Below are 17595 nucleotides of genomic sequence, written 5' to 3' on the forward strand. Positions count from 1 at the left end.
AGAAGACTACCTGCAGTCGAAACGTTGGGGTATCAACGTGATGTTATGTTGAATCTGAATAAAATATGTCACAACTTGTTTCTGTAGTCATGAACCTCCATGTTCATGATGTTTTATCCTAAATAGCATTTTAATATGTTTGTACCTAGATAAAACGTTTATATATATATATATATATAAATAACAGTGTCAGTGCCTTCAAAGTCCCTTCCCCAACCCAGTTTGTTTTTTTGCATGGTCAGAAACATTCTATAGTAAGAGGTTCATAATCATACAGTTTGGTTTTATAATTGTGGGTGATTTCAGCAGGGTTGGGGCCCCCATGAGATCCTGGACCCTTGCTGCAGTAGCTTCACAGTAGAACTCCAGAACAAACGGACAACTGTGCACAGCAGGGGTCATAATTACTATTAATCCAAAATTGAGAAGCTTAAAGTGTTACTAAACCCAGGACCCTGCATTCACTATATCTGGTTTTCCACAGTACACAGAACATGTTAATGTGATTATTTTAGTAAATATAAACTGTGAAATACCTTTTCTCATCAGCAGTATATAGCAGTCTTGTGACTTCTATCAGTATCTGGCCGAGAACTGTTAAAGCTTGTAGGAGGAGTTTATATTCTGCTCTGACTGTTATATGAGGGTGCAGGACCCCGGACTTTGTCCGGACAGTGCTGATTGGACTTTTGCTGATAAAAAAAAAACAAAACAAAAAAACCCTACCTCTTTAGCAATACACACCAAACTGATGTGCAGAGTGCCTTCAAGGCTCTGTTCAATCAGGAGATGGATTGGGGACAGTAAAAGAAGGGGAGGAGAAGACAGGCTCAGGCAGCCATTTTACACAATGCAGAGTATTAACCCCTTATGCCGCGTACACACCATCACTTTCTGTGATGAAAAAAAATGACGTTTTTAAAAACGTCACTTTAATTAACTGTGTGTGGGGGAAAACGTCGTTTTATGTCTTGTAAAAAACGACCAAAAAAAATTGAAGCATGCTTCAATTTTATGTGTCGTTTTTCAAAAGTGCACTTTTTACTTCACAGAAATTGACCGGGTGTAGCAAAAAACGTCGTTTTCTAAGACGTTTTTTCATCCACGCATGCCCAGAAGCTACTTATGAAGCGAGCTTCAATGGTAAAACGTGGTGGAACGTAACCTCACTTTGCAAGAACATTGTGAGAAAAACGATGGTGTGTAGGCAACTTCGTCTTTGAAAATTGAAGTTTCAAAAACGTCATTTTTTACTTCACAGAAAGTGTCGTTTTTTTTCATCACATAAAGTGATGGTGTGTACGCGGCATTAGGATCCACAGTGAGTATAACAAGCATGCTTTACTGCATATACAGACTGATTTTACTGTTGTGGGTTTAGCAACACTTTAACTTCTGAACCTCCCAACAAGTCATCTTCACATGCTACATTTGCACCATTTGTATTGACGAGAGACGTTACCCAATGAGAAAGGCAGGAAGGCATCATTCTTCTTGAAGCCACCATTTTCATTCAAAAAGTGTGTGGGGTCAAACTTCTGAGGGTTCCTAAAATATTTGGGATCCTTCAAGACAGATGTCAGCATAGGGAAGACAAGTGTGCCCTGGAAGCATAATGAAATAACACGTAATATGTAAAAATAGCAGTCAAGATTAAAGAGAGATAGCCTAGAAACAAACAGCTTCCACCTATACAGTATTTCTGACAACCCAGTGTAAAGACTGCACTTTGTAGGAAAGACTTAATTGTAAAATAAAGATAGACATACATACAAAAGTTATACATAAGTTTTAAAAAATTTTTTTATTTTATGTTTTTTATTTAAACAAACGATAAAAAATGACCCCAAAACATAGGCCCGAAATTAACAAAGCACTTGCGCCGACGTATCTCAAGATACGCCAACGTAGGTACAAATGTGCGCCGTCGTATCTATGCGCCGACCCACATACTAAGATACGCCTGAAAATAGGCTTCCTACGACCGACGTAACTTGCCTACGCCGTCGTATCGTGGGCGCATATTTACACTGGGCGCATTTGCCGCTCCCATTGATTTTCTATGCACATATGCAAATGAGGGAGATACTCCGATCCACGAACGTACTTGCGCCTGGCGCATAATATACGCGGTTTGCGTAAGTCGTACGTCCGGCGTAAAGTTATTCCCCATATATGAGGCACAACCCGTGCAAAGGTATGGACCAGGGAGCCCAAGCCGTCGTATCTTTTGTCGTTTACATTGTACGTGAATAGGGCTGGGCGTAGGTTACGTTCACGTCGTAGGCAGTGATCCGTCATATCTTAGGGAGTAGTTCCGACGTGATTCTATGCATGCGCACTGGATGCGCCCACGGGACGGCGCATGCGCCATTCGTTATTCATATCTTTATGGCGCTCGGCCCATCATTTGCATGGGGGCACGCCTCATTTGCATGGCTCACGCCCACTTCCACTTACGACGACTTACGCCTAAGAAACCCAGCGCAGATTTGGTGGCAATTGCTTTGTGAATCCAGTGCTTGCCTCTCTGCGCTGCGTCGGCGTAGCGTAAAGAAGATACGCTACGGTGGCATATATATGCGCCGATGTATGTGAATCTGGGCCCTTGTCTTTTTAACACAAATATATCCCAGTGACAAATACCTTAAGCTGTGTAGTATTATAATTGGTATCAACAAAATACAATAGATCCCCCTACATGTAAAAAAAAAAAAAAATGTAATCTAATGTATAAATAGAAATGTTGTTAATATACACACTACTGTAGATCACCAAAAGTATTGGAACGCCTGCCTATATATATATATACACACACACACACACACACACAAACAAACTTTAATGGCATCCCAGACTTAGTCTGTAGGGTTTAATACTGAGTTGGCCCACCCTTTTTAGCAGTGATAGGAGGAACTTGACTGGCCTGCACGGAGTCCTGACCTCGACCAGATAGAACACCTTTGGGATGAATTAGAGTGGAGACTGCGAGCCAGGCCTTGACGTCCACATCAGTGCCTGACCTTACAAATGCTCTTCTGGAAGAACGGTCAAACATTCCCATAGACACACTCCTAAACCTTGTGGACAGCCTTCCCTGAGCAGTTGAAGCTGTTATAGCTGCAAATGGTGGACCAACTCAATATTGAACCCTATCTGTTAGGGCAGTGGTTCTCAACCTTCTAGTGCTGTGACCCCTTGATAAAATTTCCCAAGTTGTGGGGACCCCTAACAGTAGTTGGGATGAGTGGCAATGCTGGGGAGAGTTCTGATCGGCCAATTTAATTTCTCTTGATCAAGATCATCTGCTGATCTAAGAACTGTAGTGGGGACAGATAGTGTTACTCTCTGTGTCTCCAGCTTTGTGGTGTCTCGCAGCAGTAACACCTATGCCAAAATCGGGAGGCGGGGTCTCCTCCAGCCCCTCCCACTTCACATTCCTCACCAGTCAGCTGACCTCTAGTCTCTGCCCCCCACCCATGTCGGGAACTAAATGGGCGGCTGTGAAGAGGCTGAGTGTCAGCTGCGGGCTCCAGGAACAGCCCAGCTGGGCGGCCGCGAAAAAGTCTGGAAGAGTGGTGTGGGCTTCAGGAACATTCCAGGATTCAGTGACCCCTGGCAAATCATCATTTGACCCCCGAGGGGGTCCAGACCCCAGGTTGAGAACCACTGTGTTAGGGGCTGTGTCTACAAGCTTTGGGCTTGAGCTGAAGGCAGAGGCGTAACTAGAACCTTCAGGGCCTCGATGCAAGAAACCATGCTGGGACCCCTGACCCACCCTTCCATCTAAGCCCAGGCTTTCAATTTTGAGAGGATGTCCATGGACATCCTCCCAGAACCCTGCTTCCCGCGTGCCCCCTGGGACATGCATCAAGCGCAATCACAGCGGCCCTTGACCATGTGTTTAACTGATCACATGTAAACAGTACAGTCTATTAGTGCCACTTATCAGTTCTGATCAATGCCGCCTATTAGTGCCCATCAATGCTGCCCATCAGTGGCGCCTATCAGTTCTCATCAATGCCGCCTATCAGCGCCCATCAATTCTGCTTATCAGTGCCTATCAATTCTGCCTATCAGTGCCCATCAATTCCGCCTATAAAGATAGAGATACAAAAGTTATACATAAGTTTTACAATGTTTAAAAAAAAAAAAACACATTAAAAATGACCCCAAAACATTGCGGAAGGAGAGAGGAGACAGCCAATCTGCTCCGTCTCTAACCTCCTCTTCTGTGTGTGCTCTGCTGGGAAGCGTTAGCTTCACACTTGACTTCCCGCTAAGCACACACAGGAGAGTTGGGGGGAGGGGGGAAGGAAAGATACAGAGCAGATTGGCTGTCTGTCATCCAGTGTGAAAGAGGGAGAATTGTCAATGACGGCTGTGAGCTGTACGAGACAATCTCTCAGCTCAGAGACCTGCAATTAGCAACCCCGCTGGGGCCCTCTGACAGTAGCAAAATGCCAGGGCCCGATCCCAAGTATGACTGATGTGACCCTGGTAGTTCCACAACTGGCTGAAGGCCTTCTGAGATCATTCAAAATTAATTGACAGATGTATTTGACCTGCAGAATTAAGCCCTATTTTCATGCATTGTTGACTGTCAACTTGACAAGTCACATTACATTTTTATGTCTACAGCCTCCTCTGGCTGCATGTTTTGGTTTAGGTAGACGATTGGAGGGTGGTATAACCACAGTTCAACCATTTGTTCCATCGCCCCTTGCCAAAACCTGTTGACACCAGCCCTTATCCTGGTGTGCACAGTACAAACAAACCCTAGAGTTTCTGACCTTAGGAATGTTATATCCTCGAAACGTGACATCCTGGCTGACGCCATGAGGCAATGCTAGAGGTGTTATGTCCGCCACCCGCTGAATTTCATGGATGACAGCATCTGTATATGGCAATTTTACACGATCCTCTACAGAAGGAATCCGGCTCTGGCCAATTACATGGTCAATCTCCTCGTGGACCTTCCCTTTAGAGTTTCCAAAGAAAGATTTGTTAAAATACCAGAGTGGGTACGCTTAGATATTTTTTTACTTTAGTATACAAAGCACCTACAATTATACTGAAGTACAAGCATTTTAACAAAGTACCACTGCAGCCAATGGCAGTCTTTACTGTTTTGTGGATAGTAGATCTTTTCAACCAACCACCTAACCTAGATACTTGCATAGACATACACAACCTATAAATAATAATAAAAAAATAAAAATGTTTATCGGCACTTCATTACTCACACTACTACATGATGACGAGGCATGGGCCAAGTCTTTTTTAATAAAAATTCATATAAAAACAATATTTTCAATTGTTTTATAATGTACAGTATGGTTTTTGGAAAAAAAAAAATCAAAAAAAAAAAATCAGTAGTTCAGTTTTACATATACTTGCTAAAATTTTAAAACACCAAAAATGCCGAAAGTGCAGGACCTGCATAAAAAAACATGGCAAGTTACATTTTTATGTTGCGCAATATGTGAGAACTGATTATACAGTCATGGCCGAAATTGTTGGCACCCCAGAAATTTTTCCAGAAAATCAAGTATTTCTCCCAGAAAAGTATTGCAGTAACAAATGTTTTGCTATACACGTTTATTTCCTTTGTGTGTATTGGAACAAAACAAAAAAAAAAAAAGGGAGGAAAAAAAGCAAATTGGACATACAGTAGGTGCACGCGATATTGTGTCAATCTCGCTCCCTTTCTCGGCGAGATTGAGCACCTACGAGCCTCATCGCGGGAGCCAGCGCCGAACTGGCTTGCCGCGATAGAGACAAAGCCGTCAGAGAAGCGACGGGAGATCCGACTTGGATTCCCGCCAATTCTACACGTGTGCGGCGTTTGTTATGAATCCTGAGGGGGAAGTCCCCGCCGGATTTTAAATAAAAATTCGGCATGGGTTCCCCCCTCAGGAGCATACCGGGCCCTTAGGTCTGTTATGGGTTGTAAGGAGAGCCCCCCCTACGCCGAAAAAACGGCGTAGGGGGTCCCCCTACAATCCATAACAGACCCGTATCCAAAGCACGCTACCCGGCCGGCCAGGAAAGGAGTGGGGACGAGCGAGCGCCTCCCCCCTTGAGCCTTATCAGGCTGCATGCCCTCAACATGGGGGGGTTGGGTGCTCTGGGGCAGGGGGGCGCACTGCGGCCCCCCACCTCAGAGCACCCTGTCCCCATGTTGATGAGGACAGGGCCCCTTCCCGACAACCCTGGCCGTTGGTTGTCGGGGTATGCGGGCGGGAGGCTTATCGGAATCTGGGAGCCCCCTTTAATAAGGGGGCTCCTTCTTCTTCCGCTATCCCGACGGGTCTTCTCCGCTATCCGGGGGGTCTTCTCAACTCTCCGGGGGTCTCCTTCTATGTTCGCCGCTCTCCGCTGTTGACTCGGCGCACCCCGGTTCTTCCTCCAGCTGTCCGGTGCCTTCTCCTTCAGCGCTGAACGTCTATCTTCTTCTTCCGTGCTGTGACGTATTCTTCTTCTTCCGGGCTGTGACGTCATCTTCTTTACTTCTCCAGATGTTGACACGCCGGCTCTTCTCGCAGAAATGGCAGGTGCGCTGCTTTCATCGGACCTATATAGGCCTCACAGTCCCATCATGCTCTGTACCTACCCATGTGATACCTACCCACGTGGGTAGGTATCACATGGGTAGGTACAGAGCATGATGGGACTGTGAGGCCTATATAGGTCCGATGAAAGCAGCGCACCTGCCATTTCAGCGAGAAGAGCCGGCGTGTCAACATCGGGAGAAGAGAAGAAGAGAAGACGTCACAGCACAGCGGCCTGAAGGGAGAAGTAGAAGTCGTCACAGAACAGCGGAAGAAGAGGAGAAGACGTCACAGAACAGCGGAAGAAGGAGAAGGCACCGGACAGCGGGAGGAAGAACCGGGGTGCGCCGAGTCAAGAGCGGAGAGCGGCGAACATAGAAGAAGACCCCCCGGAGCGGAGAAGACGTCACAGAAGAGCGGTGAAGACCCCGGAGAGCAGGAGAAGACCCCCGGAAATCGGAAGAAGAAGCTCCCCCTGGTAAAAGAGCTAAAGAAGACAGGGGGAGCCTCCGGAGCAGACTAATTAAATTATTTTAAACCCTGTGTTTTTTATTTGTTTTTTTACCACTTTTCCTCCAGGTGAATGGGTAGGGGTACGATGTACCCCATATCCATTCACTTAGGGTGGGGGGCCGGTATCTGGGAGCCCCCTTATTAAAGGGGGCTCCCAGATTCCGATAAGCCTCCCGCCCGCATACCCCGACAACCAACAGCCAGGGTTGTCGGGAAGGGGCCCTGTCCTCATCAACATGTAGACAGGGTGCTCTGGGGTGGGGGGGCCCTGCAGTGTGCCCCCCTGCCCCAGAGCACCCAACCCCCCCATGTTGAGGGCATGCAGCCTGGTACGGCTCAGGAGGTGTCGGCACCATGTCGCCGAGAATCAGCGCGATGCTGTCATGCTAAAAACACAATATCACAATATCACAAACACCTACTGTAATGTCACACAAAACTCCAAAAATGGTCTGGTTAAAATTCTTGGCACCCTCAACTTAATATTTGGTTGCACACCCTTTGGAAAAAATAACTGAAATCAGTCGCTTCCTATAACCATCAATAAGCTTCTTACACCTCTCACCCGGAATTTTGGACTACTCTTTCTTTGCAAACTGCTCCAGGTCTCTCTTATTGGAAGGGCGCCTTTTCCCAACAGCAATTTTAAGATCTCTCCACGGGTGTTCAATGGGATTTAGATCTGGACTCATTTCTGGCCACTTTAGAACTCTGCGCTTTGTTGTCATCCATTTCTGGGTGCTTTTTGACGTATGTTTGGGGACATCGTCCTGCTGGAAGATCCAAGATCTCGGACACAAACCAAGCTTTCTGACACTGGGCTCTACAGTGCGACCCAAAATCCTTTGGTAATCCTCAGATTTCATGATGCCTTGCACACATTCAAGACACCCAGTGCCAGAAGCAGCAAAACAACCCCAAAACATCATTGAACCTCCACCATATTTCACTGTAGGTACTGTGTTCTTTTCTTCGTAGGCCTCATTCCATTTTCGGTAAACAGTAGAATGACTTTACCAAAAAGCTCTATCTTGGTCTCATCTGTCCACAAGACGTTTTTCCAGAAGGATTTTGGCTTACTCTATTACATTTTGGCAAACTATAGTCTTGCTTTTTTATGTCTCTGTGTCAGCAATGGGGTCCTCCTGGGTCTCCTGCCACAGCGTTTATTTCATTTAAATGTCAACGGATAGTTGGCGCTGACACTGATGCTCCCTAAACCTGCAGAACAGCTTGAATTTCTTTGGAACTTGTTTGGGGCTGCTTATCCACCATCCAGACTATCCTGCGTTGCAACCTTTCATCAATTTTTCTCTTCCGTACACGCCCAGAGAGATTAGCTACAGTGCCATGGGTTGCAAACTTCTTGATAATGTTGCGCACTGTGGACAAAGGCAAATCTAGATCTCTGGAGATGGACTTGTAACCTTGAGATTGTTGATTATTTTCCACAATTTCGGTTCTCAAGTCCTCAGACAGTTCTCTTCTCCTCTTTCTGTTGTCCATGCTTAGTGTGGCACACCCAGACACACAATGCAAAGACCAAGTGAACTTCTCTCCTTTTTATCTGCTTTCAGGTGTGATTTTTATATTGCCCATACCTGTTACTTGCCCCAGGTGAATTTAAAGGAGCATCACATGCTTGAAACAATCTTATTTATCCACAATTTTGAAAGGGTGCCAAGAATTTTGACCAGCCCATTTTTGGAGTTGTGTGACATGTCCGATTTTCTTTTTTTTCCTCCCTTTATTTGTGTTGTTCCAATACACACACAAAGGGAATAAACATGTGTATAGCAAAACATGTGTTACTGCAATACTTTTCTATGAGAAATAATTGATTTTCTGGAAAAATATCTGGTGTGCCAACAATTTCGGCCATGACTGTAACATGTATATTTTCAGTACAAAATACACTCAAATTAATATCTTAGAACACAAATACAATATAATTCCTTATTTGATTTTCTGTAAAAACTTAAAGACAATACTGTGTCGAGTAGATAGATACCAAACATGTAAACCCTTCAAACTCAGTACACCTACTAAACAAAGACAAATTTTGACATCCAAGATTTTAGATAAGAAACACTCTGAAATCCTTTTACAGCTTACCCGTTTATTGGTAACTGTGATTTATGGCCCTGGAGTTGTTCACTTCAGCATGCTTGCCAATACCCAATATGTGTTGTGAAATCTGCATTTACATACACATGTGTGTTCTTTAAATTGTGCAAGTTTATGGATGTGCACGCAGGCAAGGGATCCTTTAACCACTTGCCGACTGCCGCACGCCTATTTACGTCAACAGTAAACTCAATCAGGCTCAGCTAATCACCTTCTCAATGGCACACAAAGCCATTTTAACTATGATCAGCTGTGGGCATGTTGAGTACTCTACTAGGTAAGTATTTTGGTCATTTAAAGGAGTTGAAAAGACAGGTTTGTAATCCTAACACATCGTATGCATTAAAATAAACAAAAAAAACTTCTGTGTGTAGCAGCCTTCCAAGCACCCCCTAATACTTACCTGAGGCCCATCTCTGTCCAGCCATGTCCATGAGTCCCTCAGTCATCTGGGACTCTCCCTCCTAATTGGCTGAGACACAGCAGTGGTGTCATTGGCTCCCAAAGTCAGTTAGCCAATCAGGAGAGAGAGGGGGTGGGGCTGAATGTCAGCACCATGTCTGAATGGACACACGGAGCTGCACCTCGGCTTGGGTGCCCCCATAGAAATCTGGTTTCTGCGTGGGCACTCAACAGGAGGGAGGGGCCATGAAAAGCAAAGAGGGACCCGAGAAGAGGAGGATGCAGGTGGCCCTGTACAAAACCAACTGCACAGACTAGGAAAGTATAATATGTTTGTTATTTTAAAAAACAAACAAACTAAAAAATAAAGACTTTACAATCTTTTTTTTTAATCACTGGCCCAGCAGGGATTGATTTGATGCAGTAGACCACCTGGGACATTTATTTTAATATACACAAGCCAAAAAATGCTGCTTGTTTGAGAATCTTAGGAATAAAATACTGTAATCTTGAAGCCTTATGATATAATGAAATACAGTAACTATTGTAGTTTCAACAATTTTTGCAATGTCCAAATCAACATATTAATGTCATTATAAGTATTGGGATGCTACATGATACTTACTTTCTACTTCTGGATATTTTAGCAGAATAAGCAAACTGTACTTTAGAGTCGCGCTTGTAGTTTCTGTCCCAGCAAAAAAGAGATCAATAACGGTTCCAAATAAATTATCAAAGTGGAATTGAGAATTCGGGTTGTCCTTCTCCTGTGTTGTTAAATTTAAAAATATCATAAAATTACATATAAAGCCTTGTTTTCAGCATTTTATCCTCCCAAGTTTGGCATGGACAGGGAGCAAATTCTTGTGCATTTGCATGCCTTCTCCTCAGACTGTTCTGTGATAGGCGGAACGCAAATTTTCCCAGCAGGGCCTCTGTTCAGTGTTCCGCCTATCACGGACGTCCTCTCGTCCGAGGATGAGAAGGCATCCGTGATAGGAAAACAGAACAGAGGCGCTGCTGGGAAAATTTGTGTTCCGCCTATCACAGGACAGTCTGAGAAGAAGGCGCGGCTTTTAAATCATGGACGCTCGCAGCAGACGGAGACTGTCACCGGCGTATAAGACGACCCCCGACTTCGGATGCATTTTTTTGCATCCAAAAAGTCGTCTTATACGCCAGAAAATACGGTATCTTTTTTGACACATACTTTTTGCTAATATATTGTTTTTGCTAACATATTGATATTGGAAACACTATTGGATTTAACCCTTGTGGAGAACCTTTTTGGATAAGGTTCATTTACGTCAAATAGACTGATCCTAGCTACACAGTTTTTGTTTTAAGTGATTTATGCTGATCCACTTTTTGGTTTATATTTTTATAGGTGGTTGTATCACAATCACAGACACATGATAGCTGGCAATTTTTACTTATGTTATCCCCATGTAGGTTGGTCTAATGCATGAGGACTTATAGCACTTATATTATATTTCCATATAGGTGTCCACTTACACATCATTTGTAACCAGTAGGTAGTGCCACTCACAGCACCTTTGTTTTAACTTGCTCTTTGTACCTGATAAAAATTAAATGCAAATTCTAGTTAGTGTTCTTCCTCTCTCACCAAGATTCTAAAGCGGCTTCAACATCCAACATACCACTGGGTGCACTGGGCAACTGATCCACCACTACCCCACTGCCGAGTCCTGTGCCGACATAGGGCGTGGCAGATAGAACCACAGATTGGGGAAGGGGGCAAGGCATCTGACACTCCCAGAGCATGTAAAGATTCTCCTGGAGTCTGTAATTTTTCATCAAAAAAATAATCTGTTGCCTCGAAGTATGTTTCCAGGAGCCCTTTTTTTAAGAAACCGTTTTGGTGGTAACAGTGTAAATTGAAATGTATCCTTTTTAGATTTAGCTAACTAAAATTAAGGATAAACAGTAATGAATATTGAAGGACACAGCACAATAAGTCAAGAGGAAAAGTAAACAGCACATATACATCACCTCCTCCATCTTGATGAGGAAGCAGTCAATGAAGTCTCGAGGACAGTTGACATCAAGTGTCTGCCTATGACTTTCCAAAGACTCTGCAATGAACTCTCTCAACTTGTCAAGATTTCTAAATATTGCCTGATGGGGTCCAGGAAGGATTTTCATTGTTTTTGGAAAAAGATTGAGGAGCTGAAAATAAAAATGATAGGTTGTGTATTTTTTTCTAAAAAAAATGTTTAGCCCTGATTCATACCTGTATGGGTTTCGTATCTTGAAGCTCAAAGCCCTAAAATGCTCAACAACCAAAGTCATGCTTTTAAATTTTGAATGTTTACATATGAATGCCCAGGTGCCTTTAGCTCAACACTACATGAGCAACTTTAGAAGCAGAATAGGGTCCTAATGGACTTCAGTGGAAGCACTGGAAAAATGGCTGAAAAAAAAAGTGTTTTTTAAAGCCTAACCAACCATCCCCTCCTTCTAGAAACAGTTTTTCATTGCCTAAAACAAAAATTTCTCAAGCATGAAAGAAAATTGCTCAATTACCATCTGTAAATGCTCAGGTATGAATGCAACCTTAGAGAAAGAATGCATGGACACTTTCAAAGCCATCACCTCCAGAACTATCAAACCTATATTTCTTCTGCACTCAACTTCTTTTAGTTTATTGTTAGCAAGTAAAGCCCTGTACACATGGCCCAGATTATCGTCAGGAAAAACGTTGTTTTGCTTAACCCTACCTATGCCTTGGAAGCTACCGTGCATGCGTCAAAGTAATTTCGAGCATGCGCGGGTTTCCATGGAGAGGTAAGTATACACACGCTCGGGTTTCTCGGCAGGAAAACACTGCCAAGAATCATGCCTAGAAAATAGAGAGCAGGTTCTCCATTTTTCTCGTCTAGATTCTGGGTAGTTTTCTTGACGAGAAACCTCAAAGACTCGTACACACACACGGTTTACATGGCCAGGAAGCTCTGCCAGCAGCTTTCTTGCCGAGAGTACGAGGCTTTAGATTAGGAAAATGACAATAGTGATTAAACAAGTTTTTAAAATCTGCCTAGACTACCTCAATGTTTGGCAAAACATTGTATGCTACCATCAAGGACATATTATTACTTGCACAAAGACCAATGAGAGAACTAAAGTTCTGAGAGTCCAAACACTTTTAATATCAATATTTGCTCAAAGGAGATATTTCCTTTTGGGACACTTGTTGTGATCAGAATTACTGGAGTCACAGTGCCATATTACAATTAGGGATGAGTTGATGGTTCGGTCTGAACCAAGATTCAGACTAAACTTCTGTTCTAGCATTTGGATGGACATTCAAACTTTAGCACGTCCGACCCCCTTTTTATATATAGAAGCAGTATTTATACCACTTCTATATATGGTCACGGCCACATACACGAAGGGGCAGGAACAGTGGTGACATTACTGCTCAAAAATGGCTAGAAGCCATTAATGAGCAGTGAAAATGACCAGATATGGCCATAGCCATATTTGGTCAAAGATGATGATACCACTTTCCCCAAACCATCTTTTATATAGCTGATGACAGCTTGGAGAACTATCATTTGGCTATGAGCACCATCAGAATTAGTCCTGTGCACCGGGTTGTCTTTCTTTTTTGGGTATCTATTTCTAGGTGACATTTATTTTTGGGAAAGAGTAGCTATGTACCCCATACTCATTCGCTTGGGGGAAGGCCAGTATCGGTGGGCCCTCTTATTACTAAAGGGGTTTCCAGATTTCAATAAGCCCCCCCCCACAGACTCCCACAACCACTGGCCAGGGTTGTGAGGAAAAGGGTCTTGCCCTCATCAACATGGGGACTAGGTGCCTTGCCAAGGGAGTCCATCCTGGCAAGGCAATCCACCCATGTTGAGGACATGTGGCCTGGTATTGTTCAGAAGAAGGTGGGCGCATGCTTGCCCCCCCCCCCCTTTGCTGGTCAGCCAAGCTGCAGATTAAGTCTTGTATGGATTTTTAGGGGGACCTTGTGACTTTTCTTCATTTTGGGAGGTAACCCCTTAAAGTCCATACCAGACTCAATGGATGGCTTAATGATGCTACAGCAAATGCCACATTTACAAAATATATATATTTGCTTAATTGCAAGAAAATAAAACTTCATTGATGGCTTCATTGGAAAAACAAATGCTCACCAACCCCTCTGCCAAACTCTGCTTGAAGAGAACCCAGGCCAGTTCAGCTCATCACTAAACACAATCTGATGGCTCCATTAATGGCTTCATTCCAGAGTCTTAATTTTTTTTTTGTTTTTGTATTATTATGAGATGATTACATGACCTGGCTGAAGGCAATTATACATTTCAAACAAGGCAGGCCATAATCAATCAGTATGGCAGTAAGATCTCATTTCCATAGCCCCGGTTATTAAAAGGTGGATTGAGCTAGTTTGAGATCACATGATGCAATCTGCCCATTTTTGCCATCTAACAGAAAGATTTTTGTCACCTATAGAAGAGATATACTGCAGACTGGAGAACACATATTGGCCCAACTCCAGGAAAAATACAACCTTCAGCTGTTAGGATAACTTACAATGCCCCATACGGAGGACATGAGCAAAAATACTTCTTCAAGCAATTTAAGCATATTCCGAAACTTCTTGTCTTCATAATCAAATCGGTCTCCAAAAACCACTGAACAGATAACATTGGACACTGCCAGACGCAATAGACTGGTGGGATCAAAAGGTACTTCTGCAAAGAGATCACAGGTTTTGTTTAATCAACAAAACATAGAAAGCTTTAAATGACACGCCTGGTCTTCACTAAAAGCAGAACTTATTTTAAATCATGCATTCTCGATAAAAAGAAATTCTGTTCGTCTGTTCAAACAATATATGAACAGCGATCTGTCATTTCTCCTAGTCAGTCCCACCCCCCCTTCAGTTGGAACACACCTAGGTAACATAATTAACCCCTTCCTCGCCCCCTAGTGTTAACCCCTTCCCTGCCAGTGAAATTTTTACAGTAGTCAATGCATTTTTATAGCACTGAAAATGCCAATGGTCCCAAAAATGTCCCAAGTGTCCGCCATAAGGTCACAGTACCGATAAAAAACTCTGATCGCTGCCATTACTAGTAAAAAAAAAAAGAATATTAATAAAAATGGCATATCCCCTATTTTGTAGACGCTATAACTTTTGTGCAAACCAATCAAACGCTTATTGTGATTTTTTTTTTTTTAAGTAAAAAATGTAGAAGAATAAAAAGAGGAAAAAAAAACGTTTTTTTATATATTTTTGGGGGATATTTATTATAGCAAAAAGTAAGAAATATTCATTCATTCACCGCAGAGGTGATCAAATACCACCAAAAGAAAGCTCCATTTGTGGGGAAAAAAGGACGCCAATTTTGTTTGGGAGCAATGTCGCACGACCGTGCAATTGTCCGTTAAAGCGACGCAGTGCCGAATCGCAAAATAGTACGGGCTGAAGTGGTTAAAGACTTCAAAGTGAATAATACATTGTAAATTACACACAAAATATAAATGAGTTATCATATACAACTGATTACAGTCAAACAATAAAAACTGACAGGTGTTCTAATCCCTCTCCACTCGTATCCAAAACAAAAGTTTAGTTATACTTTAAATACCAATTACCGGTGTCGGAAAACTCAAGAAAAACGACTACATTGATAACAAAACTGTTCACCAACCTCCATTCTTTCTAAATTCTTCCGCCAGATAGCAGGCTTCCTTTTGTATGCGCTCCTCTATGCTCCTCTTTCCCATCCCAAAATTCCTGAGAGTAGACAGCAAGAATCGACGCATTAACTTCCATCTCTCCCCATTGCTGAGAATCAGTCCTGTTACCAAAGTAGATTGTATATTTTTGTCACTATTTAATGAAAAATGGTAGGTTACATACTATAGTAAACTAACTGAATACTGCAAAATTCGATGGTACCGGTCCGTGGCCTGTTAGGAACTGGGCTGCACAGCTGGAGGCTTGAATAAAAATTCACATGGGAACAGAGAGCTACTGGAGCACTTCACCGCTCCAGCAGCTGTCCATTCCTGGCTGCTGTAGGGGGAAATGTTGCTCCTAAGTTTACCTGCCAAGTGTAGTTACCTTGGCTTATTGTTAGGGATCAATTGATTTCAATCTAAGTCTGGAATTGCTGCACTTCTCTCTTCTACCGCTAGGTGGCCGGGTCCCTGGTGGCATTAGATATGAAGGGCAAAGCAAGGACAGATTAGGAGTATATGGGGTATCTCAGCCAAAGGGCAGGGGTTTCTTGGATCCCTATTGGGAGAACCTATATATTCGGGTGGGGTCAGGTGATCAGTGTTCTCTGCCACCTGGACGCGTGTTGTACTGCCTGGGCTGCCAGAGTTTGCGCCTATCCCAGGGACATCTGGCTGCTAGGCAGTCTGAGGGGCCTGTCCAGAAGCAAGAAAGCGTAGGGTTGGGATTGCAGCTTGCAGTCCAACCAGAAGTGATGGTTCTGCCGGCCGGAGAACCTGTTGTGGTCGGGGGGGGGGGGGGGGGGCAAAGATTTGTGTTGAGAGGGGGGGGGGTTTCAGCAGGAGGGGCAGATTTGTACTTGGAGGAGGAATTTAGGATTAGGGCATAAGCATTCAGTTAAGTGCCCAGTGTTGTTTCTGTCACATAATGCGCATACATCTCGGGGTGGGGGGTGCAGTTTGCCACAATCTCAGAAAATTTGTATATTACATGCAATCAATAAAACAATATCGGACCTCTGAAAAGTAGAAGCATGCATATGTGCTTAGTACTTGGTTTGGGCCCCTTTTACAGCAATTACTGCCTCAATGTGGCGTGGCATGGAAGCTATCAGCCTGTGGCACTGCTGAGGTGTTATGGAAGACCAGGATGCTTCAATAGTGGCCTTCGGCTCTTCTGCATTGTTCTGTCTCATGTCTCTCATCTTTCTCTTGGCAATGCCCCATAGATTCTCTATGGGATTCAGGTCAGGCAAGTTTGCTGGCCAATCAAGCACAGTAATCCCACGGTCATTGAACCAGGTTTTGCTGCTTTTGGCAGTGTGGGCAGGTGCCAAGTCCTGCTGGAAAATGAAGTCAGCATCCCCATAGAGCTCGTCTGCAGAAGGAAGCATGAAGTGCTCTAAAATCTCCTGGTAGACAGCTGCGGTGACCCCGGACTTAATGAAGCACAGTGGACCAACACCAGCAGATGACATGGCTCCCCAAATCAACAGAGTGTGGAAACTTCACACTGGACTTCAAGCATCTTGCAGTGTGGGCCTCTCCGTTCTTCCTCCATACTCTGGTCCTTGGTTTCCAAATGAGATGCAAAATTTGCTCTCATCAGAAGACTTTGGACCACCGAGCAACAGATCAGGTGTGTTTTACTTTAGCCCAGGTAAGACGCTTCTGACGTTGTTTGGTGTTCAGGAGTGGCTTGACAAGAGAAATACGACATTTGAAGCCCATGTCCAGGATCCGTCTGTGTGAGGTGGCTCTTGATGCACTGACTCCAGCCTCAGTCCACTCCTTGTGAAAGTCCCCAACACTTTTGAATGGCCTTTTCCTGACAATCCTCTCCAGGCTGCAGTCATCCCTGCTGCTTGTGCGCCTTTTTCTTCCACACTTTTCCCTTCCACAGAACTTTCTATTAATGTGCTTTGATACAGCACTTTGGGAACATCCAACTTCTTTTGCAATTACCTTTTGAGGCTTTTCCTCCTTATGGAGGGTGTTAATGATGGTTTCCTACACAGCTGTCAGGTCAGCAGTCTTTCCCATTATTGTGATTCCTACTGAACCAGACAGAGACCATTTAAAGGCTCAGGAACCCTTTGCAGGTGTTATGTCTTAATAAGCTGATTAGAGTGGGACACTTTGAGCCTAGAATATTGCACCTTTTCACAATATTCAAATTTTCTGAGATTGTGGATTTGGGGTTTTCATGAGCTGTAAGCCATAATCATCACAATTATGACAAATCGCTGCTTGAACTATCTTGCTTTGCATGTAA

General features: G+C 43.7%; 1 protein-coding gene across 3 annotated transcripts in view; it reads right to left on the reverse strand.

The window, feature by feature from the left end:
• Positions 1 to 17595, reverse strand: part of LOC120913347 (cytochrome P450 2G1-like) — a 36890-nt gene that overhangs the window by 2586 nt on the left and 16709 nt on the right. For all 3 annotated transcript variants that reach the window (XM_040323222.1, XM_040323221.1, XM_040323220.1), the window contains 6 exons: positions 15290 to 15439; positions 14166 to 14326; positions 11610 to 11786; positions 10222 to 10363; positions 4794 to 4981; positions 1463 to 1604 (listed from right to left, as the gene is read on the reverse strand). In XM_040323222.1, the coding sequence (XP_040179156.1) occupies positions 1463 to 1604; positions 4794 to 4981; positions 10222 to 10363; positions 11610 to 11786; positions 14166 to 14326; positions 15290 to 15439 (960 nt within the window). The remainder of the gene's footprint in view (positions 1 to 1462; positions 1605 to 4793; positions 4982 to 10221; positions 10364 to 11609; positions 11787 to 14165; positions 14327 to 15289; positions 15440 to 17595) is intronic.

The sequence above is a fragment of the Rana temporaria genome, chromosome 9, assembly GCF_905171775.1.
Source record: "Rana temporaria chromosome 9, aRanTem1.1, whole genome shotgun sequence".
NCBI classification, from domain to species: Eukaryota; Metazoa; Chordata; class Amphibia; order Anura; family Ranidae; genus Rana; species Rana temporaria.